At 45.6% G+C, this 26,331-nt stretch overlaps 1 protein-coding gene across 3 annotated transcripts in view; it reads right to left on the bottom strand.

The window, feature by feature from the left end:
• Nucleotides 1-26,331, bottom strand: part of MSRA (methionine sulfoxide reductase A) — a 197,712-nt gene that overhangs the window by 94,764 nt on the left and 76,617 nt on the right. For all 3 annotated transcript variants that reach the window (XM_028725205.2, XM_028725204.2, XM_028725202.2), the window contains exon 3: nt 18,004-18,123. In XM_028725205.2, coding sequence (XP_028581038.2) covers nt 18,004-18,123 — 120 coding nt within the window. The remainder of the gene's footprint in view (nt 1-18,003; nt 18,124-26,331) is intronic.

Genomic DNA, 26,331 nt, shown 5'->3' with positions numbered 1-26,331 from the left:
ACTACCAGGCATGGCCAAACTCGGCCCTCCAGATGTTTTGGGACTACAACTCCCATCATCCCCAGCTAACAGCACCAGTGGTCAGGGATGGTGGGAACTGTAGTCCCAAAACAACTGGAGGGCCGTGTTTGGCCATGCCTGGACGAAACCAAACCAAGGTGGCTCCCTGTTTGTGGAATGCTCACCTGGTGCCTTCATTACATTCATTATATTCCTTTAGGTGTCAGGCAAAAACATCCCTCTTCTCCCAGGCCTTTGGCTAATTCTGGCCTTTTAAACTGTGTGGTGGGGGTTATTGTTTTGTTTGTTATTGTTATACATTTTTGTGTTTTTATACTGTAAACCACCCTGTGATCTTTGGATGGAGGGTGGGAAATGAATTTAATAAATAAGATAAAGAACAAACCTTGGTTACAAGCTAGTGGCTCAACCCATGAGCCTGGGTTTGGACAAAACATGTAAGGTGAACCATGGTTTAGGTCACAGCATCAGGATCAGAGGAAGAGCAAAATGACTGTGATCTCCTCTCCTGGGAATCTGCATGATTTCATGTTCAGACTCAAACCATTGTGTGTGTGCGCGTGTGTCTGTGTGTGTGTATATATACAGAGAGAGAGAGAGAGAGAAGGAAGAGGGCCTTTTCAGTTGTGGCTCCTTGCTTGTGGAATGCTCTCCCCACCCAGGTCTACCAAACACCAGTATTAACATTCTTTTGACACTGTTTAGTGATTATATGTTTTTGCAGCTGTTTTATTGGAGCTATTCTTTAGGTTACTGTACGGCTTTTATTGGGAGTAATCTGGTTAATTGGGAACAGCTAGAGGAAACTAGAGGAACTCAATGGCTTTCATTGTAACATGTTATTTTCTGCCTTTATGTTATGCATTATGCTCTTAAAAGTTTGCAAGCCACACTCGAGAAACTTCTTATGGAGCAAGGGATTTCCTGCTTGGCAGGGGGTTGGACTCGATGGCCCTTGTGGTCTCTTCCAACTCTATGATTCTATGATTCTATGTAGCAAGTTTGAATTTTAGCTGGATGAAGATGTATACAATTATTTTTTTTACAAACTGAACCAATTCAGCCAGAACACCTGAACACTTACTTCCGGGTTTCCATTGTTCGGGAGCCAAAACGTACGAGTACCAAGGCGTTTGAGAACCAAGGTACGACTGTACTTCTGTCTTGTCAGGATTCAACCTCAATCTGTTAGCCACTATCCATCCTCCAACTTCATGTCTTTCATGTACAGCAGAGGAAAAGACATTCCAAAGTGCAGGGGCAAGCGTGGAAGACCCCTGCTTCCAGGCCATCCCCCTGTGATATTCTGTAGGGTGCAGTGCGATGAGTAAAATTTCCACAGATGAAGCAAGTGATGCTTTTGTACTTAATTACTGCATAAAATGTGGCCCTGCAGGGTGAATCATAGAGTTGGAATAGACCACAAGGGCCATCGAGTCCAACCCCCTGCCAAGCAGGAAACACCATCAGAGCACTCCTGACATATGGTTGTTAAGCCTCTGCTTAAAGACCTCCAAAGACGGAGACTCCACCACACTCCTTGGCAGCAGATTCCACTGTCGAACAGCTCTTACTGTCAGGAACTTCTTCCTAATGTTTAGGTGGAATCTTCTTTCTTGTAGTTTGGATCCATTGCTCCGTGTCCACTTCTCTGGAGCAGCAGAAAACAACCTTTCTCCCTCCTCTATGTGACATCCTTTTATATATTTGAACATATTTATATCACCCCTTAACCTCCTCTTCTCCAGGCTAAACATGCCCAGCTCCCTTAGCCATTCCTCATAAGGCATCGTTTCCAGGCCTTTGACCATTTTGGTTGCCCTCCTCTGGACACGTTCCAGTGAAGGTACTGAACAATTCTGGAAAGTGTTCTGCTAGGTATTTTTGCATAATTTGCCATAGAGGCATTACAGAGTTTCCTGGTCTTATCCCACCTATCCTATGGCTACCCTTTTGCCAGCCTAAGGAAAGAGGAAGTGGGGTTTCTACGACACTGCATGGTATTTCAGGTTGGTCCTTGACAGAAAAGGTTGCCCACTTCTGTCATAAGGCAGTAACTAAAAATGTACATCACAATAAGATTAAGATATACACAATTTATGCTCTCATATGTATATCATTTGGGATGCGGGTGGCACTGTGGTCTAAACCACAGAGCCTAGGGCTTCCCAATCGGAAGGTTGGTGGTTCGAATCCCAGCAACAGGGTGAGCTCCCGTTGTTCGGTCCCAGCTCCTGCCAACCTAGCAGTTCGAAAGCACATCAAGTGCAAGTAGATAAATAGGCAGGAAGGTAAACAGCATTTCTGTGTGCTGCTCTGGTTTCGCCAGATGACCTGGAAAAACTGTCTGCAGACAAACGTCGGCTCCCTCAGCCAGTAAAGTGAGATGAGCACCACAACCCCAGAGTCGTTCGCGACTGGACTTAACTGTCAAGGGTCCTTTACCTTTTTTTATGTATATAATTTCTTTTTGTAGCCATGGTCTCACAATTTCACACTTACTGATGACTAGCATCTTGCCAAAGATATAAATGAAAAGTGAAACATTGTGCTTTTTCACTAAGAAAAAGTTAGCCACTGGGAAATGATCAAGCACCAGCCAACGTATTTCTGTTGGGACTCGACCCAGATTTAAGCTCTCAAGTTTAGCAGATAAAACGCTGAACACATCAATCATTAGCCTTTAATAAATCTTTCCAGATATTTCACTTTTTCTGTGGCAAACCTTTTAGATGTTATTAATTCCCATCCCTTTTTTAATGAATTGCTGTGCCCATGTTTAACCTTCGGAATCCACATAAAATAAATTATTACTGATGATTAATTATGCTGCGAGGGACCAATAAGAGCAACTTAGTTTTGAACCATACAGGGAATTAATTAAAACTGGCTTCAGTAAACAGTTTGCTATTTACGCTGCCACTTCTCCAGAATAAAAGGCCTCTTCTCTCCCCTCTACTCCAAATGATCTTGAATTCGCATCAAAAACAATGCAGTGGGACAAAATGCTTGTCTGTTTGCAAAAGCGAAACTGTGAATTGCAATTTTAATCAAGAAGTCATCTTTTTTTAAAAAAACACCTTCATAGCTGATAAGATTTTTAAGTATGACTTTAGTACACATGAACCCCACCCTAACCCACATTAATTTTCTCTTATCAAGCCTACCAGTGAAGAGAACAGATAATAAAACAAGCTCCTCCTGGTCATTCTATTAATATGCAAAACTTGGATCCACCTTAAGGCCAACCTGCTCGGCCACTCAGATCATCTGGAGGAACGCTTTTAGTTGTCTCTCATGTTTCAGACGTCCGACTGGCATTGACTAGAAGTTGGGCAGTTAGTGGCACTTGCCTCATGGTGTGCAATACTCTGCCAGCAGAGATTCGGCAGGCATCCTTGTTGCTAACTTTCAGGACTCTCCTGAACACTTTTTTGTGCCAACAGGTCTATTCAGTTGCCAGTTATTTTCATATTGTTTCATGGTACCTTATGTTTTGTTGTGTTTGCATATATATTGCATACATATACATAAAGGTAAAGGGACCCCTGACCATTAGGTCCAGTCACGGACGACTCTAGGGTTGTGGCGCTCATGTTGCTTTACTGGCCGAGGGAGCGGGTGTACAGCTTCCGGGTCATGTGGCCAGCATGACTAAGCCGCTTCTGGAGAACCAGAGCAGCGCACGGAAACGCCGTTTCCCTTCCCACCGGAGCGGTACCTATTTATCTACTTGCACTTTGACGTGCTTTCGAACTGCTAGGTTGGCAGGAGCAGGGACCGAGCAACGGGAGCTCACCCCGTCACGGGGATTCGAACCGCCGACCTTCTGATCGGCAAGCCCTAGGCTCTGTGGTTTGGTCTTGAACCCTTGCCCCAGGAGGAGCAATTGTGCTCTGCAGCTGCCCTGCCCAGAAAGCCATGCGGGTGCTGCTGCAGAAAGTCTTCTCCCCCTTCCCTTTTGTGTGTGCTGTTACTCCAAAGCAGGTGCTCTTTTTTTCCAAGCATTTATATAGCACTTAGGAATTCTGTGTATTAGATGACGGTTATGTGGGGTGTCACGGGATTTGCACCCCTGCCCAAAGGAACATCTGCAGGCTGGATATAGAAGGGTCCTTGCTGGCTGTGCCACTGGGGCTGGAAGTCCCCTGGCAGTGCCTGGCATTTTGTGCATGCCGTGATAACACAGGGAGGTAGCGGGGGGGGGGGGGCGCTTCCCCATCTTCATGAGTTCACTGCCTACCTCCGTGGGTGGGTAGAAGCACAGTCGTGGTTGGCGGTCACTGGCAAAGTTTTCAGAGATGCTGGGAGTGTTAGGATCGCCCTACTCGGGTGTAGGACCCTGGCAGAGACACATGCCCGACTGGCATGTTCTCTCCCTCCTGGTCGATCGTTCGGGAGCTTCAAAAGCTTTCTCCAGCCCGAACATCACAGCGACTGATATCAAAAGACATTAGCACGCTTAGGGATTCTGCAGGGCATTTGCGGTTTGCATAACAGAACTCAGTAGCACAGCATTTTGGCTAATCTACTTTATTTACATATAATACACTCAGAGCATTCTGCTTTAGCTCCTTCCTCTTTCTCATCAGACAGCAAAGAGGGGGAAAACAAAGTCCCACTTTCCAGAACACAGTAACACAAAACATTCTGTCTCCGTCACTTCCCACACTGTGGAATGATAGACAACAATCTCATGACTGCAAACACGGAGCAAGAATCCTAACATGGAGTGCCTCTTCTGTTTTTATGTCACATTTTCATTTCTCGGCTGCTTATTTTTCCAGGCCGAGCATACAGCGAACACTACAATGCAGCAGGATACCCAGTTCTTGAATACATACTACTAGAGCAGCCACATCACTAGAGCATCCACAAAATTTGGTATGATTAACAAACCGTATCAATGCTTGATTATTATTTAATTTCACAGGCAACCTTTGCTAAGAAATAGTTTCAAAATGTAACGCAAACAAAGGGCCTCAGTAGAAAAGGGATTCAGATATTATAATGGTGGTGTATCTGTGCATGTGCTAATCTGTTTACATATACATTCCAATTTACATATTCATCAATGTAGATACTGCAGAGTAGTATCACACCTAAATATTTTGCTCCACAGGGAAAATAGTAGATTTGGAGGAAAGGGTTGTAACTGGGAAAATTGAATGGATGGGAAATGGTTTTAAATATGCCATGATCCTCATTCCAAATGGGCCTTTCCCCTGCCGTGCTGCTTTGATCATATATATCTCATTTCACATCTTTTCTGGTCGTAAGTCCTATGTGGTGAACAGGGTCAGATATTTATCTAGGTGTTCAGTCATACATAGTGAAATGCAAGACATACAGAAAAATGCAAAAAAAAAATTAATAATTATGCCATGAAAAGTGCAACCGGAGTTCAGCAAACAGCCTGATTTACATATTCTCCTCCCACAATGACAATTAGACATTCTGGAGTTCTCATAATGCCTACATTTCAATTCCCTGATTTTAGCAGGGAGACAATAGTCATCTTCTTAAGCTCCTTCTCAAGAGAATGCAGGAATGGAATAAAAATATTTCATGCCATTATGTTTAAAAGATACATTTCACCATTAAATCACACTTTCGAACAGTGTGGAGGAGAAAGGCTACTACTAAGTATGATCACTATTCAGCACTTAATTGTTTTTATAAATTGGCTGTTACGAATTGGATGGATACATCATATGAGAACAGATTCCATTTTCTGGAAATTATGGAGGCGGCTCCATTTTAAAAGGAATGGCATTACAGGCAATAAGATGAATGGCTAAAATAAACTGGCCTTCGTTAAGCTTAACTTCCAAATCTCATGTCATTTCCTGCATTCCACTTTCCCCATTTCAGTTTCCCATATGTTCCCATATGAGCGGCCGCCAAGACCATATAACACCAGTCTTGAAAGACCTACATTGGCTCCCAGTACGTTTCCGAGCACAATTCAAAGTGTTGGTGCTGACCTTGAAAGCCCTAAACGGCCTCGGTCCAGTATATCTGAAGGAGCGTCTCCTCCCCATCGTTCTGCCCGGACACTGAGGTCCAGCTCCGAAGGCCTTCTGACGGTTCCCTCACTGCGAGAGGCCAAGTTACAGGGAACCAGGCAGAGGGCCTTCTCGGTAGTGGCGCCCGCCCTGTGGAACGCCCTCCCATCAGATGTCAAAGCGATAAACAACTACCTGACATTCAGAAGACATCTGAAGGCAGCCCTGTTCAGGGAAGTTTTTAATGTGTAACATTTTAGTGTATTTTTCATCTTTGTTGGAAGCCGCCCAGAGTGGCTGGGGAAACCCAGCCAGATGGGTGGGGTACAAATAAATTATTATTATTTTTATTTTATTTTTATTATTATTATTATTATTATTATTATTGCTAACATTGATCAGAGCAGAGGTTGGATGGCCATCTGTCATGGATGCTTTAGTTGAGATTCCTGCATTGCAGGGAGTTGGACTTGATGACCCTCTTCGTCCCTTCCAACCCTTCAATTCTGTGATTCTAAGAGACAAGGCCAAACACTACCATACCCCATGTATGCATTCTTCGACTATGGCTATTAAACTTAGCATGTGGCTGACCGCATGGACCACAGTGGCTGTGCAACTGCTTGTGGTTTATTTCATCCTTTCTTTAATTCTTAACGGCACTTTTAGCAATCCTGACCCTGCCTATACTCAGCATCCTTACCAGAGACCAAGCCATCCTCTGCAACACGGTCCATACCATCCCCTTCTCTGCCACCCCAGTTCTCGACCTAGGCGAGCATGAAGCCAAAAGATGGCTCTCCAATTGCTTGTTGCCGTTTTATTCAGAAATGGGAGAGTAGACACACTCATGTCAGGCTGCTACAGCACATTCAGCAGAAAGTTCAGCTGCATACACTTTATGGAAATGTGACATTAGAACTGAATAACTGGAAGACATTTCAGCCACAATTAACATTTGATACTGTTTGGAAAGAAAACACAATTAATTTCTAATTTTGCCACTTCGGTGAGCAAACACTGGCTTAAGCCAACTGGGAAATCAGAACACAAACTAGCAAAAGTTGCAGAAGGTGGCTACTCAGAGTGTCTTCACTGAAGTTCTGATTTGGAATACCTCTTCAAATTGTTGGCTATTTGCAGTTTAGTAGCGCTGCAGAGACCATGCATTAAAAAGGGACTCAAAAAGTACTTAAACAAGGTTTTAATAACAAAAACAAAAACTCCATTTACACTAAATACATCAACAACCATGACCCAACCACCAACCCATCCCCCAGGGTAATGGGAGAGTTAGGTGCTGCTCCTTGACTGACAGCAGTCACGACTAGGTGCTGCTCCATGACTGACAGCAGTCACGAAATTAAAAGACGCCTGCTCCTTGGGAGAAAGGCGATGGCAAACCTAGACAACATCTTAAAAAGCAGAGACATCACCTTGCCAACAAAGGTCCGTATAGTAAAAGCCATGGTTTTCCCAGTAGTGATGTATGGAAGTGAGAGCTGGACCATAAAGAAGGCTGGTCACCGAAGAATTGATGCTTTTGGATTCTGGTGCTGGAGGAGACTCTTGAGAGTCCCATGGACTGCAAGAAGATCAAACGTATCCATTCTTAAGGAAATCAGGCCTGAGTGCTCACTGGAAGGACAGATCCTGAAGCTGAGGCTCCAATACTTTGGCCACCTCATGAGAAGAGAAGACTCCCTGGAAAAGACCCTGATGTTGGGAAAGATGGAGGGCACAAGGAGAAGGGGACGACAGAGGACGAGATGGTGGGACAGTGTCCTCCAAGCTACCAGCATGAGTTTGATCAAACTGCGGGAGGCAGTGGAGGACAGAAGTGCCTGGCATGCTCTGGTCCAGGGGGTCACGAAGAGTCGGACACGACTAAACGACTAAACAACAACAACAACAACAAGGTGCTGCTCCTTATATACTACACCCAATTGCTGACACAGCTTAATCAATGCAACTCAGCAGCACCTGCTATGTTTCACAGCTGTAAAGCTGGGTCTCGTTATTTTGCTCTGACCCCTTAAAGACATACACATCGAGTGGAACAATGATGAACCTTTACATTTAAAGAAACCATTCAACACAAATCTCACAGATGTGGCATTAAAGAACTGAAGCATCTCGCTCTAGTGTGCAAGCTTGAGATAAAGATGTGTGATCACACTGAGGCCAAGCACAACCCTAAAAAATTATCCAGGTAGGTAGGTTTCTCCACATCCAGATAGCCTCCTGCACCTCCCAGTATCTGATGAGTGTCCTTGCAGCCCTCAGTTGTCCTTTGGTCTTCCTCTTGCTTCTTCTGTGAGGAAGTTCCTGGGAGGAGACAGGGTGCCAAAGGAGGTTGCAGACTGTGAGATGAAGCATGGCCAGAGTGGGTAGCTGCCAATTTCTCTGCTTGGCCTGGGAAGACAAAACTGGGTGGACTTTGCCTCCTCCCCTCATCAGCTCTTCTCCCTCCCCTCTGTCCCCTTCTCTCTTCTTTTGTGGCAAGAATCAAAAAGGAACAATGTGACGAGGAATAGAGCATGAGACTCTTAATCTCAGGGTTTCACCCACGCTGGGTGAAAGATTTCTGCATTGCAGTGGGCTGAAGTAGCAGTCCCTCCCAACTCTACAATTCTATGAGTCTCTTGGCATCTTAAAGACTAATAAATATATTATTATGGCATATATTTCCACAGAGTATATATTTCCACGGAGTACATCTGATGAACTGGACTCTCTAGTCTACAAGAGCTGATGTCGTAATACAATTCTTACTCTCTAATATGCAACAAGGTTCTGCTGCTCCCCACCCACCACAAACTAACATGGCGATCTCTGTGGAAGTTAATATCAAAAGAGACAACTGCCTCACTCAAAACACATAAGCCCAAAGAAGAACTCGGATAAATAGGAAATAATACAATAATAGCAAGTTATTTACAGGACTCTGTTCAAAAGCAATAAAGACTGCTGCACACCAATACTCATGTGCTTCAAGAGTCTTCCCAAAATAAGAGACACAAAATTATTAGATCATAAATCAGTCCACCAACTGGTTGTATTTTTACCATGGGCCTTCCTCAGCCACTTCCAAGTCCCAGCATGGAGCACCCTTGGGAATCCCAAACTCCAGGCACATTCAGCCTGCACCCAGAGAAGCTTTGATGCAGATCTTCCACAGTGAACTTCTCTGGAGATTTCTGAAAAAGGTCCCTGCATGTGCCTTTCCTGCTTCCTGAGCGCTCCCCAGCCCAGCTCCCTATCTTCACACCAAAGCTCCTTGGCACCACTGCAGGTTGTTTCTGTTTTCAACCTCACTCCATTTCGCTAGTTGCCACTTTGAGTGGAGGCAGGATGCCAAGGAAGAGCAGCTGTTGTCGTTAAAAATTGTATACCGCCCTATACCCATAGGTCTCAGGGCAGTTTACCCAAAGCAAACCTCCCATCAGCCTGCAAAATGATTATTTCTTAGTTAGATTTATAGCCCTTACTCCTAAGGATGAGATGTAGTGACTTCCCCAAGTCTGGAGGTGACGCAACAGTCACCTCCAGACTTGATTATTGTAACTCACTCTACATGGGGCTGCCCTTGAGACTGACCCAGAAAATCCGGCGGGTGCAGAATGCCGCAGCGAGACTCCTTACGGGGTCCTCGCTGCGGGATCACATTAACCCGGTGCTATACCAGCTGCACTTGGCTCCCGGTGGAGTACAGGATCAGGATCAAGGTGCTGGTTTTGACCTTTAAAGCCCTATACGGCCTAGGACCCTCGTACCTACGGGACCGCCTCTCCTGGTATGTCCCACAGAGGACCTTACAGTCTTCAAACAAAAACATCTTGGAGATCCCGGACCACAGGGAGGTTAGGCTGGCCTCAACCAGAACCAGGGCTTTTTCGGTCGTGGCCCCGATCTGGTGGAACACTCTGTCACAAGAGACTAGGGCCCTGCGGGACTTGACATCTTTCCGCAGGGCCTGCAAGACAGAGCTGTTCCACCAGGCCTTTGGCCAAAGCACAGCCTGACCCCCTCCTTCGGTAATCCTCACAGAACTTTAGCCCAATGGTTGCCACTAATTTGATTTTGAATAGATTTTAAAATGAATTGATTTTAGAATGCTGTGTTACTTTCATTGTTGTTAGCCGCTCTGAGCCCGGCTTCGGCTGGGGAGGGCGGGATATAAATAAAATTTTATTATTGTTGTTGTTGTTGTTCAATTGAGCTTCACAGCTGAGCAGACCCTTGGAAGATAGATGTGCACCCCACTCTGATGCATGTGCATTAAAGAGAGTCAAAAAAATTTAGCAAATGAGCTCCTTGAGAGACAAACAGAGAAAGGCCCTTGAAGCCTGGAGAATTCACAGGTAGAATTTATCCTCCTCATTTAGTTATGTTTGTGAAACCATTATAGCTTTATTAGCAACATCTTCATGAGGGCAGAGCACTACTTTTCTCAGTGAAACACAAAATAGGCCAAGAAGCCCCCCTCCCACCCCACCCACATTTTAAAAGTGCTCAGAATCATTACCCTAATGTGAAAGAGAAAGCACACGACATATGGAGGCTGCTGCTCCTTGGGAACTGCAGTGTATAAATGGCGGCTATAATATTACACACGGTAATTACAGAAATATCACCATTTCGAGGAAATAGGATGTGCCCTGTAAACGTCATCATCATTATCACTGCAGCTCCTTAGCGTTGGATCGTTAAGAGAACAAGAGCTTTGATATTGAACTGAAATAAGAATGTTAATTTTTAACAAAACAAAGCAGTGAACGAGAAAGAGGCGACCAGGCAGCCGACACCATCTGCTGCCCTTTGGAAATATGCACTGATAGCAGCTGTAGTCCATTCCTGTTGTTCGTGGCCATGTCATAGAGTCACAGAATGGTAGAGATGGAAGGGACCTCAAGGATCATCTAGTCCAACCCCCTGCCATGCAGGGTTCTCAACTAGATCATACATGGCGGGTGGTCATCCAATCTCTGCTTAAAAACCTCCAAGGCGAGTCCACCACCTCACGTGGGAGTCTGCTCCACTTTCGAATACAGTGGTACCTCTGGCTAAGTACTTAATTCATTCCAGAGGTCTGTTCTTAACCTGAAACTGTTCTTAACCTGAAGCACCACTTTAGCTAATGGGGCCTCCTGCTGCTGCCGTGCCGCCAGAGCACGATTTCTGTTCTCATCCTGAAGCAAAGTTCTTAACCTGAAGCACTATTTCTGGGTTAGCGGAGTCTGTAACCTGAAGCATATGTAACCCGAGGTACCACTGTAATTCTTACTGTCAGATAGTTCTTCCTGATGTTTAATCAGAATCTTCTTCCTTGTAACTCGAATCCATTGGTTCAGAAGCTAGCCTCCAGAGCAGGTGGAAACATGCTTGCTCCATCCTCCATGTGACCGTCTTTTGGATATCTGAAGATGGCTATATCTCTACTCAGCCCGCTCTTTACCAGGTTAAACATGGGACGCAGGTGGTGCTGTGGTCTAAACCACTGAACCTCTTTGGGCTTGCCAATCAGAAAGTCGGCAGTTCGAATCCCCGCGACGGGGTGGGCTCCCGTTGCTCTGTCTCAGCTTCTGCCAACCTAGCAGTTCAAAAGCACGCCAGTGCAAGTAGATAAATAGGTACTGCTGTGGTGGGAAGGTAGACATTTCCGTGCGCTCTGGTTTCCGTCATGGTGTTCCGTTGCGCCAGAAGTGCTTTAGTCATGCTGGCCACATGACCCAGAAAGTTGTCTGTGGACAAACGCCGGCTCCCTCAGCCTGAAAGCGAGATGAGCGCCACAACCCCATAGTCGCCTTTGACTGGAGTTAACCATCCAGGGGTCATTTACCTTATTACTTTACCAGGCTAAATATGCACAATTACCTCAACCATTATTAATAACGCTTGGGTTCCAGATCCTTGATCCTTTGCATACGTTCCAACTTGTGACACACACCCCTTCTAGCTCTGGGGGCAAACCAATGCACTCGGTCTCCTCCCCCCCCCCCACAAAAACAACCAACACACTTCCCCATTATTTCCTTTTCCCCAATAACAAATGTGTATATTTCTCAGAAGTATATTTCTCGCCACAGACACTCATCAGTTTTTTGAAAGTCCAGATTTAGCCATCTGAAGGGCAGATATGCAAATGCACTTAATACTTACCATTAGCTCAGTATGCAACATCAGCAGTTGAGCGCTGGGATCGTTTTTCGCATCAGTCTGACTTCTGAGGAACCTGCCAAGCTGCAGAAAATTCCAGGCCGTGTTCTAGGGGGCACACGAAGTCAACGTCGCGCTTGCCAGGGCTTTTGTGATCACTGATGCCACCATGTGAACTGGACCCAAAGGTGCGCCCATCACTCTTTCGTGACTTCACATTACAGGGCAGAAATTTGTAGTCTTTCATGGAAGCTCAGCTCTGATCTTACTGATCGTCTCATCAAGGAGCACCTCGTGAGCTTCCAGAAAACCCCTGTTCCCCAAGAACATAGGTTTAAGCTTCTTTCATCCAGCAAAATTCCTTATTTTTTATAATAAAATAATGGGCAGCAGTTAGGTGCCAACACCTACCCTTCCTTCAGATCATACAGAGTGCTTTGATAGCTTTGACCTGTCCACCCATCAGCCCAGGTGAATAAGGCTATCCAGAGAAAGTGACAGACTGGTACAGTAAAACAAGCAGAAGAATGTCGTATAATCAAGGGTGCACAGCATACTGACAGTCTCCACTGAATCTGTAAACTAGTCATTTAAATCCTTACACCCTTTCCTTACAAGAGAGGCTATAAGGAGTACAGACAAAAGCTCAACAGGAATCCATTCTCTTGACAATGGCTCGAACAATAAAAGGAAATGTTCTGAACCACACTCATTACTGTCTGAAGACTTTAATCTTGTGATCTCCTTCAGAGTCTGTTCTCAAAAACCTTCAGGTATCCTTAGAAGCCATAGAAAATGAGGATAATGTTTGTAGTTTAATTATGCAACGAAACCATCACAGAAAGCTAGGTGATCTGGCAAGGTATAATGACGTCTCAGTTATATCGCCAGGACAGTGATGTCTTTTTCTCTAAGTTATATGATAGTTGAATTTTCCTAATGGGGGTGGGGACATCCCACGTACAGGATAGGTGAAACTGGAGGGGAGAGAGAAAAAACTTTGCACTCCTCATTTTCTTTATTCTGCTCAGAAAGTGGTAATTAACACAGGGAGTGTCATGTACTTCCTTAAGGAAATTTTTTTACATGCCACTGCTATTGTGCACTTGTGTATATAAGCATGGTTTTTAATTGACAAGATATAAAGCAGTGGTTGGGACACTGGACAAGCTTTCTAAGTAAGCAACTGCCTGGAGCCAATTTCATAAACAGTTGTACCTTGGATCCCAAACGCCTTGGTACTCGGACGTTTTGGCTCCCGAGCGCAGCAAACCCAGAAGTGAGTGTTCTTGTCTGTGAACGTTCTTTGGAACCGGAACGTCCAATGGGGCTACCACGGCTTCTGATTGGCTGCAGGAGCTCCCTGCAGCCAATGAGAAGCCGCGCTTTGGTTTCCGGACATTTTGGAAGACTTCTGGAATGGATTCCATTCGACTTCCAAGGTACGACTGTATTGATGGCCAAGTTACACCTATTCCAGGTAGTATAGGACAGCAACTCTAACTCTCTCTAGACAGGTCTGTCCGGAATAACACACATGTCATTCACGATTTGAATGTGGACTAGGGGGCTGCCCTGAAGTGTATAACCGAGACCAGGATGGATGACCTGGACGGGTCCAGATACTTTTGGTAGTTTGACCACCCTCTTAAACGCAAGGAATGACAATCCAGAAGAGGATTTTCTCTGCGACAGCACCTAAATTGTGAAACTACCTCCTCACAGACGTACATCTGGCACTTTCATTGTACAGTTTCCACCCCAAGTAGAAGATGCACTTAACAGTAGATTACACTGTTCTGTTCTGTTTATAATTGTTTTATAGTTGTATATTATATTATAAAACAATTACAAACAGAACAGAACAGTGTAATCTATTGTTAGGTATCAAAAGGTCGGCGGTTCAAATCCCCATGACGGGGTGAGCTCCCGTTGCTCGGTCCATGCTGCTGCCAACCTAGCAGTTCGAAAGAACATCGAAGTGCAAGTAAATAAATAGGTACCACTCTGGCAGGAAGGTAAACGGCATTTCCGTGCGCTGCTCTGTTTCGCCAGAAGCGGCTTAGTCATGCTGGCCACATGACCCGGAAGCTGTACGCCGGCTCCCTTGGCCAATAAAGCGAGATGAGCGTCGCAACCCCAGAGTCGGTCACGACTGGACCTAATGGTCAGGGGTCCCTTTACCTTTATATAGCAGTGCTATGCTGAATTATTAGCAGTGACAATTCTTTTGTTGCAGAAAGCCCAGGCGATTCCATTATTGTAACCTGCCCTGGGAATTTTTGCTGAAGGGCTGCATATTTTTTTTATACAAATAAATAGTTTTCCACCTGCTCAAGGTGGGATCCCAAGGTGGGATTCCAAAGCAGTGTACAAATAGTAAAACTGCACAATAAATGATGACAAAAATATAAAACAACACAATATAAAACTTATACTGAGTTGGACATGGTTGGATAGTGGAAAATTCATCTTCAACAGGTGCTCTGAACTCAATGGAATCGGGGGCCATGGTTCCATTCTGCCTTGGCACTATCACCCTCTGAGCCTTCCCTACTTTTTCCGGAAAGGTATGCTATGTATCCAATGCACTCTTCTCCAAATGAAGCTGAACCTGCAGAAGAGGCCTTGAGTTTCTTCCCATCAATAAGGGAAGGTAGAACAGAGAAAAGCATTGTTCAAGATAGTGTTTGTGTCGCCTCCACAAATCCTTAAAAATTCTTAGAAACATTAACCAAGGACACTGGGTTACTTGAGTGGCAATCTCATTACTCCTTCTCTTCATGCACTCCACAGTAATATCTAAAGTAGCTTTTAGACTAGGATTATCAAAGGAAAAGCCAACCACAAAGAACACGATCAGGTGGGTCGCCCCCAAAAAGCTAATTGTGTGACCAGCATAATTTGTCACACAATGCCGTAGGTATCATGGCAACAAAGCTAATGGCAGGATGCATATATTTAAATTGCTATTAATTTTCAAAGATCACTCACGCATATTAAAAGATAAACTGACAGCTGTTAAGAAAAACCATCAGAGGGTGACAAGATTTAAAACAGGCCAACCAAATGACTTTCGGGGTAACACGATGATAAATAATATTTAAAGCACATGTTTCCCCATATAATTACTTTTTTAAAAAGCTACCCTAAATTCCGGGAAATTACATGGTTGCATACCCCAAGTATGAATCAGAAATATAATGTAAAAACATTCTGATTTCAAGAAGTGCGGGCGGAGGTAATTGCAGTGAAGCAGCTGATAAACCACCAAGTACTTTCTGCCTCCATCAGATTTCAGTTCCACTTGAGATGTGCAGATTTCAAGTAGCTTATGAATACATTGATAAACAAAGAATTGTTCTGAACATCTGTAAGCAAACTATGAAGAGATGTTTCGTACTGAATGAACATCATGAGTTTCACATAATGCTTGCCAAAAAATGTGTATTTGTGTATTGAGTAAAATGCACTGGAAATAGCCCAAACACTTATCCATTGCAAATGCCTTTTCAAATTTGCATCTGTAGGACAATTTACTGTGATGTAAAAATAATTCCCTATCAGAGTACTTATTGGCTTCAGAAATCTGAGCAGGCCGATTGCTCCTTCAGTTCAATGCAACGTGGCATCCATCTTGCCACCAGAAAAGGTGCTGTGCACTAACTATTCTTAAAATCATATATATAATAACTCATGTTTGCTCCTAGTTTCTGCTAATAGCGCATGGCAATCAAAATGGGGTCAATTAATCTTAGAAGGTTTTCAAGTGTGTTGTAGATAAAAAAATTTGGGCACGGATTATTTTGCTTTCAGGCAGAGTTTGTGTAAGATGATCACTTTTGTAGTTTCTGATACCAAAACATCGTATTTTTAGAGATATTCTGTGCAAGCCCAAGGCACTCTGTTACTCCTGATCATGGGTAGGCAAACTAAGGCCCGGGGGCCAGATCCAGCCCAATTGCCTTCTAAATCCAGCCCGCCGACGGTCTGTGAAGCAGCATGTTTTTACATGAGTAGAATGTGTCCTTTTATTTAAAATGCATCTCTGGGTTATTTGTGGGGCCTGCCTGGTGTTTTTATATGAGTAGAACGTGCCCTTTTATTTTAAAATGCATCTCTGGGTTATTTGTGGGGCATTGGAATTCGTTCACCCCCCCCCCCCAAAAAAAAAAATAGTCCAGCCCTCCACAAGGTCTGAGGGACAGTGGACCGGCCCCCTGCTGAAAAAGTTTGCTGACCCCTGCTCCTGATGGCTGAATTACATCACAGCTGTTATGGCACAGAGGCTAGGCCACAACCATTGCATCCTTTATGTCCGAGAAAAATACAAGTGCACCCAGTCTCTAATGCCATATTTTACAAGCTCCTAGCGCACAACCCTCGGATTGCATAAGAAGTCAAGTTATGCTGAGTCTGCCCATTGGTCCATCTAACTCAGCATTATCTGACTGGCAGGGACTCTCCATGGTTTTTGACATGAGCTTCTTTTCCTGCATGCAAAGCAGATACTCTATGGCTTTTCCCCATTTTGCAGTCGTAACAACACTCCAGTCATTCCAATGACTTCTTGGATTTCCAGGGCAGCTGGGTTGGCCCCTTGCACCCACAGGAAACCAAGGACGACGTAGCACCTTGAGATACTGGTCTTCTACTAGCAGGTCAAGACCCACAAATGATCGTGCTGTGACTTAAGGTCAATGACAAACCTAGACAGCATCTTAAAAAGCAGAGACATCACCTTGCCAACAAAGGTCCGTATAGTTAAAGCCATGGTTTTCCCAGAATTAAGCATGGAAGTGAGAGCTGGACCATAAAGAAGGCTGATCGCCGAAGAATGGATGCTTTTGAATTGTGGTGCTGGAGGAGACTCTTGAGAGTCCCATGGACTGCAAGAAGATCAAACCGATCCATTCTGAAGGAAATCAGCCCTGAGTGCTCACTGGAAGGACAGATCCTGAAGCTGAGGCTCCAAGACTTTGGCCACCTCATGAGAAGAGAAGACTCCCTGGAAAAGACCCTGGTGTTGGGAAAGATGTAGGGCACAAGGAGAAGGGGACGACAGAGGACGAGATGGTGGGGCAGTGTTCTCGAAGCTACCAGCATGAGTTTGACCCAATTGCGGGAGGCAGTGGAAGACAGGAGTGCCTGGCGTGCTCTGGTCCATGGGGTCACAAAAAGTTGGACACGACTAAACGACTAAACAACAACAACAAGTGACTTATTGCGAAAGGAAGTTTCCTAACCTTGCAGATTGTATGCAATCCCCAATGCAAAACATTACCAGGGAATGGGGGTATTTGCCGGGCACATTGCCACAGTTCCCACAATCCCATGTAAGCAGAGCACTAGGCAAAACAAATAAATCTGCGCTTCACTGTCAAAATGGGTTACGGAATTCTCCCTTTTCTTGGCACCAAATCTGGGTTCCTTTGATGGAACACTTATTTTATTTACGCCTTTCAGTGCGGAGCGCACACAGAGCCCAGCCACAGCTCAGCATTTGAACACTTGGTTTCCATACTGAAGGTCACGGATTCAATCCCTGGCCTGCACCTCCAGCTAAATGGACCTCTTGATAGCTGAGCTGCCAAAGGCTTTTCTGCCTAAATCCTTGGCAGGCCAGAGTAGGAAGCCCTGGTCTATGTAGAAAGATCAATGTTCTGGGTTGGTGAGAGGCAAGTCCGCATGCTTATATGCCACTAATCTTCCTTCTATAGATTAGTCTTAGCAACCTGTTTGTTTGGGGGGGGGGGGTACTTACATCACAGTGCTTCAGAAAAAGGCTTATAATCCATGAAAAAGTCAGCCCTACCTGAACAGACCTCTTCATAGGTGGGATTTGGGGTGTGTCCTCCAGCATAGCCCACTTGAGTTGAGTAGACTCCTTTCTGTCGCCAAAATTTCCTCTCCGCTCCCCAGAAGCAGCCCATCCCTGTATGGAACAAAATAGAACGCATTCTTGTTATGAATGCCTAAAAGAGCATATTCAATGTGCCATAAAGGTAAAGGTAAAGGTACCCCTGCCCGTACGGGCCAGTCTTGACAGACTCTAGGGTTGTGCGCCCATCTCACTCAAGAGGCCGGGGGCCAGCGCTGTCCGGAGACACTTCCGGGTCACGTGGCCAGCGTGACAAAGCTGCATCTGGCGAGCCAGCGCAGCACACGGAAACACCGTTTACCTTCCCGCCAGTAAGCGGTCCCTATTTATCTACTTGCACCCGGAGGTGCTTTCGAACTGCTAGGTTGGCAGGCGCTGGGACCGAGCAACGGGAGCGCACCCCGCCGCGGGGATTCGAACCGCCGACCTTTCGATCGGCAAGCCCTAGGCGCTGAGGCTTTTACCCACAGCGCCAAGCCCGCGTCCCTTGCGCCACCCGCGTCCCATACCACACAGCTAAAAATATAAAACATAAACTATTTAAGAAAAACAAAACAAAACAAAACCAACAACAATAAATTCAAGAGAAGGGAACCCTGTCTTCCAAACTGCTATCAAAAACTCTGTAAAAAAATAAAAATTAAAAGGGAAAGAAAAAGAAAGAATTACTATACATTTAAGAACATTAAAAATAAAAAAGCTCTGTCAAAACTGGTGCCACTATGACAGGGCTCAGATCCTCACTGGTGTGCCTGGGCAGGTTCCCCAGAGTCCGAGTTTCCATTTAAAAAGAAAATCTCCCTATGGCAGCCATTTTGAATTATGCTATGCCCCGTGGCAGCTATTTTGTGACTGGCACCATTCTCCCCCTGCTATAAGATATAACCCAAGGGAAAGACCAGTTGTTGCATGGAGTCATTGTCTGGTATCAGTCCGTCAATTAATATCCTCAGTAGGATATTACTTCAGGAGGACCAGAAGGATTTGGAGGGCAGCTGCGTCAAAAGTTTATCAGTAGTACCAATAGGATCACACTTCCCCTATGTAACAAGGAAGAATCTGAGCAGACCCTTTGATCCAATGGGAGGGAAAGGAACTCTTCAATGGCAACCTAGTAAGATGCTCTGGCAGTCGTCATGAACACATGCTTTTCTTGAAATAAAACAAAAACCTAATTCTTTCACACTTTAGATGGCCCATTTCCTTTAAAAAAAAAAGGATTTCAAAATGCACAGCCTTTAGGGACGAGAATCCCCATCCATGTAAAAGCCTTAGGGTTGGTTAAATGGCAATTGTACATATTTTTACAGCATAATTTTCTTTTAGCTGATTAACAAACTGTCAAAACACAATAATTTGTATTAATGGCAAACATTCATTTAATGTTCTGCTTCCTGGCATCTGCAATCTTTAAAGGTGGCAGAGCAATAATTAACTAAATTAGAGATCATACAGGAATTTGAGGGGGGGGGGACCCTCTCTAGGCTAGTCAATTTATGCATGAAAATAATATTCAAAGTGCACACCAAAATGAAATATTTATTCACTGACATGGCCAGCTAGCCATTAAGTCAGAGCTTCAACTCAACAGAACTCCACTAATTTTAACAAGAGCTTCACCAATTCAAATTATCTGCAATTAAGAGTTAGCAAATATCTAAATATAAACAGGGCCTGGCCTGAAAATTCTCCCTTTGAAGCTGAATGCTCAAAGCAAACAACAAATTAAACAGCAGACAGAACGGACCATCTTGAATCCATTCACCCTGCAGTCTCTTGCCCTGTGAGTCATTACCTTAAAAAAAAAAGCCAACTTAACTAGGGGAAAGGCTTCAAGTGGAAGCAAGGAAAAGTGTCTTTTTGTGTCCTTCCTTGAATCAGAAGTCCTACATATCGAAAGTGGGCTTCATGAGCTCTATGGTGGTATCTACTTCTTAGCACAGACCTGAGAAAGTGGGCTTTGCTGTTCTTTGTGATCCTTGGGACAGGGAAGGGGTGCCACTTCCCTATGAAATTCATCTGGTCGGGGGCAGAGGGTGGCGCTTGGGGGGGAATTGTCATCACGCCACTCCTTGGTGTGTGGAGTACCTCAGGGTGCGATACTCTCCCCGATGCTTTTCAACATCTTTATGCGCCCCCTCGCCCAGCTTGTCCGGAGTTTTGGGCTGGGTTGCCATCAATATGCTGATGACACCCAACTCTATCTGTTGATGGATGGCCATCCTGACTCGGCCCCAGACACACTGACCAGATGTTTGGAAGCTGTGGCTGGATGGTTACGTGGGAGCCGGTTGAAGCTAAATCCTTCGAAGACAGAGGTCCTGTGGCTGGGACGGGACGATATGGGATTGGGGGGGCAACTCCCATCTCTTGCGGGGGTGCAATTAGTGCCAGCACCGTCCATTAAGAGTTTGGGTGTAATCTTCGACACCTCCCTTTCCATGGAGGCACAGATTGCAGCTATAACAAAGGCGGCATTTTTCCATCTCCGCCAAGCTAAGCAGTTGGCTCCTTACCTCTCTCGCCCTGACCTAGCCACTGTGATCCACGCGACGGTCACCTCCAGACTGGATTATTGTAACTCGCTCTACGTGGGGCTGCCCTTGAGACTGACCCAGAAACTCCAGCGGGTGCAGAATGCTGCAGCGAGACTCCTTACGGGTCTTCGCTGCGAGATCACATTCACCCGGTGCTATACCAGCTGCACTGGCTCCCGGTGGAGTACAGGATCAGGTTTAAGGTGCTGGTTTTAACCTTTAAAGCCTTATATGGACTAGGACCCTCGTACCTACGGGACCGCCTCTCCTGGTATGTCCCACAGAAAAACTTACGGTCTTCAAATAAAAACATCTTGAAGGTCCCAGGCCACAGAGAAGTTAGGCTGGCCTCAACTAGAGCCAGGGCTTTTTCGGCCATGGCCACGATCCGGTGGAACACTCTGTCCCAAGAGACTAGGGCCCTGAGGGACTTGACATCTTTCCGCAGGGCCTGCAAGACAGAGCTGTTCCACCAGGCCTTTGGCCAGGGCACAGCCTGACTCCCTCCCTCGGCAATCTTCGTGGAGCCCTGGCCCAATGGTTGCCAGTGGCTTGATTTGAATTAATTTTATAATGAATGATTTTAGAGTGTTGTTTGTGTTGTACTTTTGTACTGTTTTATTGTTGTTAGCCGCCCTGAGCCCAGCTTCAGCTGGGGAGGGCGGGATATAAATAAAATTTATTATTATTATTATTATTATTATTATTATTATTATTATTATCCCTTCAGATGTCTAGAAGAAACCCAAAAGTTCAACTGCTTTTGGATGGCAGCCAGTAGGTGCTAGCTTCATTAATGATGTTAGAATAAAGACGAGTTATAACATGCTAGAATAAAGACGACTTATATCCTGAAGCTGAGGCTGCAATACAGTGGTGCCCCGCAAGACGAATGCCTCGCAAGACGGAAAACCCGCTAGACGAAAGAGTTTTCCGTTTTGGAGGTGCTTCGCAAAATGAATTTCCTATGGGCTTGCTTTGCAAGACGAAAATGTCTTGCGAGTTCCTGCAGGGGTTTTTTTCTTCCCCCCCCCCCCTTTTCCCAAGCCGCTAAGCCGCTTAACAGCTGATCCGCTAAGCCGCTAATAAGCTGATCCGCTAAGCCGCTCAACAGCTGATCCGCTAAGCCGCTAAGCCGCTTATCAGCTGATCCGCTAAGCCGTTTATCAGCTGATCCGCTAAGCCCGCTAAGCCACTATTAGCGCTAATCCGCTAAGCCGCTAATGGTCTTGCTTCGCAAGACTAAAAAACCTCAAGACGAAGAGACTCGCGGAATGGATTATTTTCGTCTTGCGAGGCACCACTGTACTTTGGCCACCTCATGAGAAGAGAAGACTCCCTGGAAAAGACCCTGATGTTGGGAAAGATGGAGGGCGCAAGGAAAAGGCCCCACACTACCCAGAAAAGCTCTGCTGGACAGCACAATGAGGGTGCAATGGAGGCAGGAAAGTATGCCTTCTTTGCTGCCTTCACGGCCACTAGGTAGGCTCAGTGGTGTAGCAGCTCTCATAAGGAGCAGTGACATCTTTGCCCACACCACTGCTGCTGCTGCTGCCTGCCAGCCACTTAATTGAAAAGAATGGTACCCCTGCATGCTGAGGATGCTGTTGCTGCCAGCTGGGCAGAAGAGGCAGCTGCTTCCTCTATCCAGTCTCATTTTCTTCTCTTTTAAACGTGCCAGCCATTTTGTGTTATGCTGCGCCCCCATGGCAGCCATTTTGTGTGATGCCACATTCCAAGGCAACAACTATGCAACTGGCAACCCAGAGCAGTTTCTCAAAATTCAAAATGGGCCCACTGGCCCCAAAAGTTAAACTACGACTCCAAATGGGTTTAGGGTTTGTTTTTTGCTTTCCATCTTTTATTTTTAGGGCTGGGTTCTACTGGACATCCTGTGGTGCATTCTTTTCTTCCTCTTTTTGCTTTTCCTGTTTCAAAAGTGTTTCAGGCCAGGTCCTCTCTAGGAGTGAATCAGAAGAGCTCTGCTGCCTTCTGCCAATTTCAAAGATTCTTTGAAAGCTCAGTTAACAGAACAAAGCCGTACCCGCCATCAAACGGATTACAAAGGTATGGCCTTCCTTTGATACTTCAGAAACCAACTTCAAACTAAGTCATGTACTCTGGCCGGCTCCTACCTTTGTTGCTGGTTGAAATGTACTAAAAACAAAGAGACAATATGATGACAATCTAAGAATAATTGTACATCCAGAATATTCTGTATCCAGCATTGTATAAAAAGAACTGAACAGAGACTGTGCGGAATTGTATTCTGGGTCACAAAACAATTTCCCAAACAGTACCAGTACACACTTGCAAAGCAAGACCTAGCAGGATTGAACCCTCCTGCTCTATGCAGTGTGGTTGGGAGCCGGGGAGAAGACACAGTGCCTCCTTCCCCCACTGTATAGGCTTTTGTAAAATAAAATAAAAACCCAATTAAGCATTAGCTCCACCCCACCCCCAACTGATATCGGGCCAGATCCAGGTCAGGTGTTTCCTGGGTCACCCCAGAGGGTGGGGCAGAAACTAACCAATTATATTACCCATTTATGATTCTCAGTATTCTTTGGTTTCTTGGAATTCCCAAGCAATGTCCGGTACTTTCAGGTGGTAAAACAAGATTAGGACCCTCAAACAGGGCTAAAAACAACATGTCAGAATGCCTGGGAAAATAAGCATGTTCAGTTAGCCTTCCCTGGGGAGTTATCACTACCTCTGCAACTGATTAATAGACCGCTGACCACTGTGGCCATGTCCACGGCCCAGAGAATAGCTTGAAGGTATGTGATTAAATCTGACAGCTGAAGCTCAGGAGAACTGGCCCAAAGCAGTGCCTGGATTCGAAACTACCTAGGAATCATTTGTACACTTTTGCCAGTTCTAGGCAGCATTGGGGACATTGAAAAGTTCTCCAGACACAACAATATCATGAACATAGAATCCCAGCATCAAAACTGATCATCTACTTCCAGAGAATGCATCCCACTTGAGTCAATTAACAGACAAAGTGAGGGTTGTGGTTTTTTCCCCCAGATTGTGTGATACACTCTCCTCCAAAGGAGACTGGAGAGTGCATGCCAAAGAGATGCTGGACTTCTGCTGCTGCATAAAATATGAAGGCAACAGGAATGCTTGCTTCAGGGCAGGGGAGCCCCATGGTCAGGGTACTACCACTGAAAAAACTCTGGAGTGGATTCAACTAAGTAGTATCCCTAGCAGGAGCCAGCAGTAGGGCTTTCCCCACTCATCCCCTCACACCATCCCCAAAATTGGCTTGGGAGAGTCAAGGGAACCTCCAGAAAAATACAAAGGAGGAGGAGAAGGGAGGTCATTCAGTTGGGCAAGCAGATATGCTTGTACTGACAGAATGTATTTTTACCCGTCGTTCTACCCGGACACTGAGGTCCAGTGCCAAGGGCCTTCTGGCGGTTCCCTCCCTGTGAGAAGCCAAGTTACAGGGAACCAGGCAGAGGGCCTTCTCGGTAGTGGCACCCACCCTGTGGAATGCCCTCCCACCAGATTTGTCAAAGAGAAGAACAACTACCAGACTTCTAGAAGACATCTGAAGGCAGCCCTGTTTGGGGAAGCTTTTAATGTTTGATGTACTACGGTATTTTAATATTTTGTTGGAAGCCGCCCAGAGTAGCTGGGGAAGCCCAGCCAAATGGGTGGGGTATAAATAATATATTATTATTATTATTATTATTACTACTACTACTACTACTACTATCTCCAGTCACCACCCTTCCTAACCTCAAATGGCAAGAGCACCTTGAGAAGGGTGCCCAATAAAGATCTTATTTGCCAGGCAGGTTCAAAGTCAAAGGGTGGTGGGAACAGATACTCTGAACTGCCTGGTATGGGGTGGGGGAGAGAGAAACACCATTCTACTGTTCTGTGGTTGGTGCTGGAGGAGACTCTTGAGAGTCCCACAGACTGCAAGAAGATCAAACGTATCCATTCTTAAGGAAATTAGCCCTGAGTGCTCACTGGAAGGACAGATCCTGAAGCTGAGGCTCCAAGACTTTGGCCACCTCATGAGAAGAGAAGACTCCCTGGAAAAGACCCTGATGTTGGGAAAGATGGAGGGCACAAGGAGAAGGGGACAGCAAAGGACGAGATGGTTGGACAGTGTTCTCAAAGCTACCAGCATGAGTTTGACCAAACTGTGGGGGGCAGTGGAAGACAGGAGTTCCTGGCGTGCTCTGGTCCAGGGGGTCACGAAGAGTCGGACACGACTAAATAACAACAACACCGTTCTGTGGAATGGAATAAAGGAAAGGCTGCTCTAGAACTCAGCAGCAGGCAAAAGATCCCAGCAGTGTCAAAGAGAGTGAGCCATGAGCCCACAGGGATGGAGTTTGAGTTCTACCGGATCTTACAGTTCTTTATAGAATTGTCGAGTTGGAAAGGCCAGTTAATCCAACCAAATACCAAATATATAAGCATACGCTCAACAGACTCCTCACAAGTCACGATAAAGCAAGCATGCATCAGCAAGTTCACCCAACCAGCTGCATCCTGTGGGCAACAAGGAACTTTGCTCCCTGCCTCAGGCTGCAAAAACATGAGGGGAGGAAATAAGGCGGCACCAATTCTAGAAAAGAAGCATGGAGACCTCCAGGTAGACAAAGACATGTTTTATTCAGCCCAGCGAAGCCTGGGGTTCAATGAAACATCCTTCGGTGCATCTGGAGCTCTCTTCCTTTTTCTCCCCAAACACCTGGAAAGTAATCGGCTGGTGAACTGCAGCAAAGCACAGTGTGCCAGAGGCCAGGTGTCCTCCGTGAACAAGTACCTTGGAATGACACGAAAGCTGCGCATTTCAGAGAAATGTTGCACATACACTGTGTGTACATAAAGGTAAAGGGACCCTTGACCATTAGGGTTCAGGCCGACTCTGCGGTTGCGGTGCTCATCTCGCTTTATTGGCCGAGGGAGCTGGCGTACAGCTTCTGGGTCATGTGGCCAGCATGACTAAGTCGCTTCTGGCGAACCAGAGCAGCGCACGGAAATGCCGTTTACCTTCCCGCCGGAGCAGGACCTATTTATCTACTTGCACTTTGACGTGCTTTCGAACTGCTAGGTTGGCAGGAGCAGGGACCAAGCAACGGGAGCTCACCCCGTCACAGGGATTCAAACCACCAACCTTCTGATCGGCAAGTCCTAGGCTCTGTGCTTTAACCCACAGCGCCACCCGCGTCCCATGAACGAATTCTTATGCCCCACAAATAACCCAGAGATGCATTGTAAATAAAAGCACACATTCTACTCATGTAAAAACACGCTGATTCCCGGACCGCCCGCAGACTGGATTGAGAAGGTGATTGGGCCGGATCCGACCCCCAGGCCTTAGTTTGCCTACCCATGGTACAAAGCATAAGGGGCTGTTATTGCCTCTTCACCTCTGCTCTACCTTTGTCTGATGCCTTTGTGAAACCTGAAATGGGCAGTTAAGTTTGGTAAGGCAGAGGACCTAGAAGCCCTAGGCTCTGTGGTTTAACCCACAGTGCCACCCGCATCCCCTGTATGTACATACATGCACACATATAGACATAGAAAGATATGGCCCACTGTCTCAGACTGTGTTCTGATGAGCCAATCATTTCCAAGGGCAATATTATTGGGGCACACCAATACCACACAGCATACCTCATCCCTTAGTTATGGAAGTCCCTTCTGCAACAGAGGAACAGAAATGACAAGATATAGAACATATATGTTT

The sequence above is a fragment of the Podarcis muralis genome, chromosome 3, assembly GCF_964188315.1.
Source record: "Podarcis muralis chromosome 3, rPodMur119.hap1.1, whole genome shotgun sequence".
Taxonomy (NCBI): domain Eukaryota; kingdom Metazoa; phylum Chordata; class Lepidosauria; order Squamata; family Lacertidae; genus Podarcis; species Podarcis muralis.
Note: the sequence above shows the minus strand (reverse complement) of the source record. Positions and strands in the feature narration are given on the sequence as shown.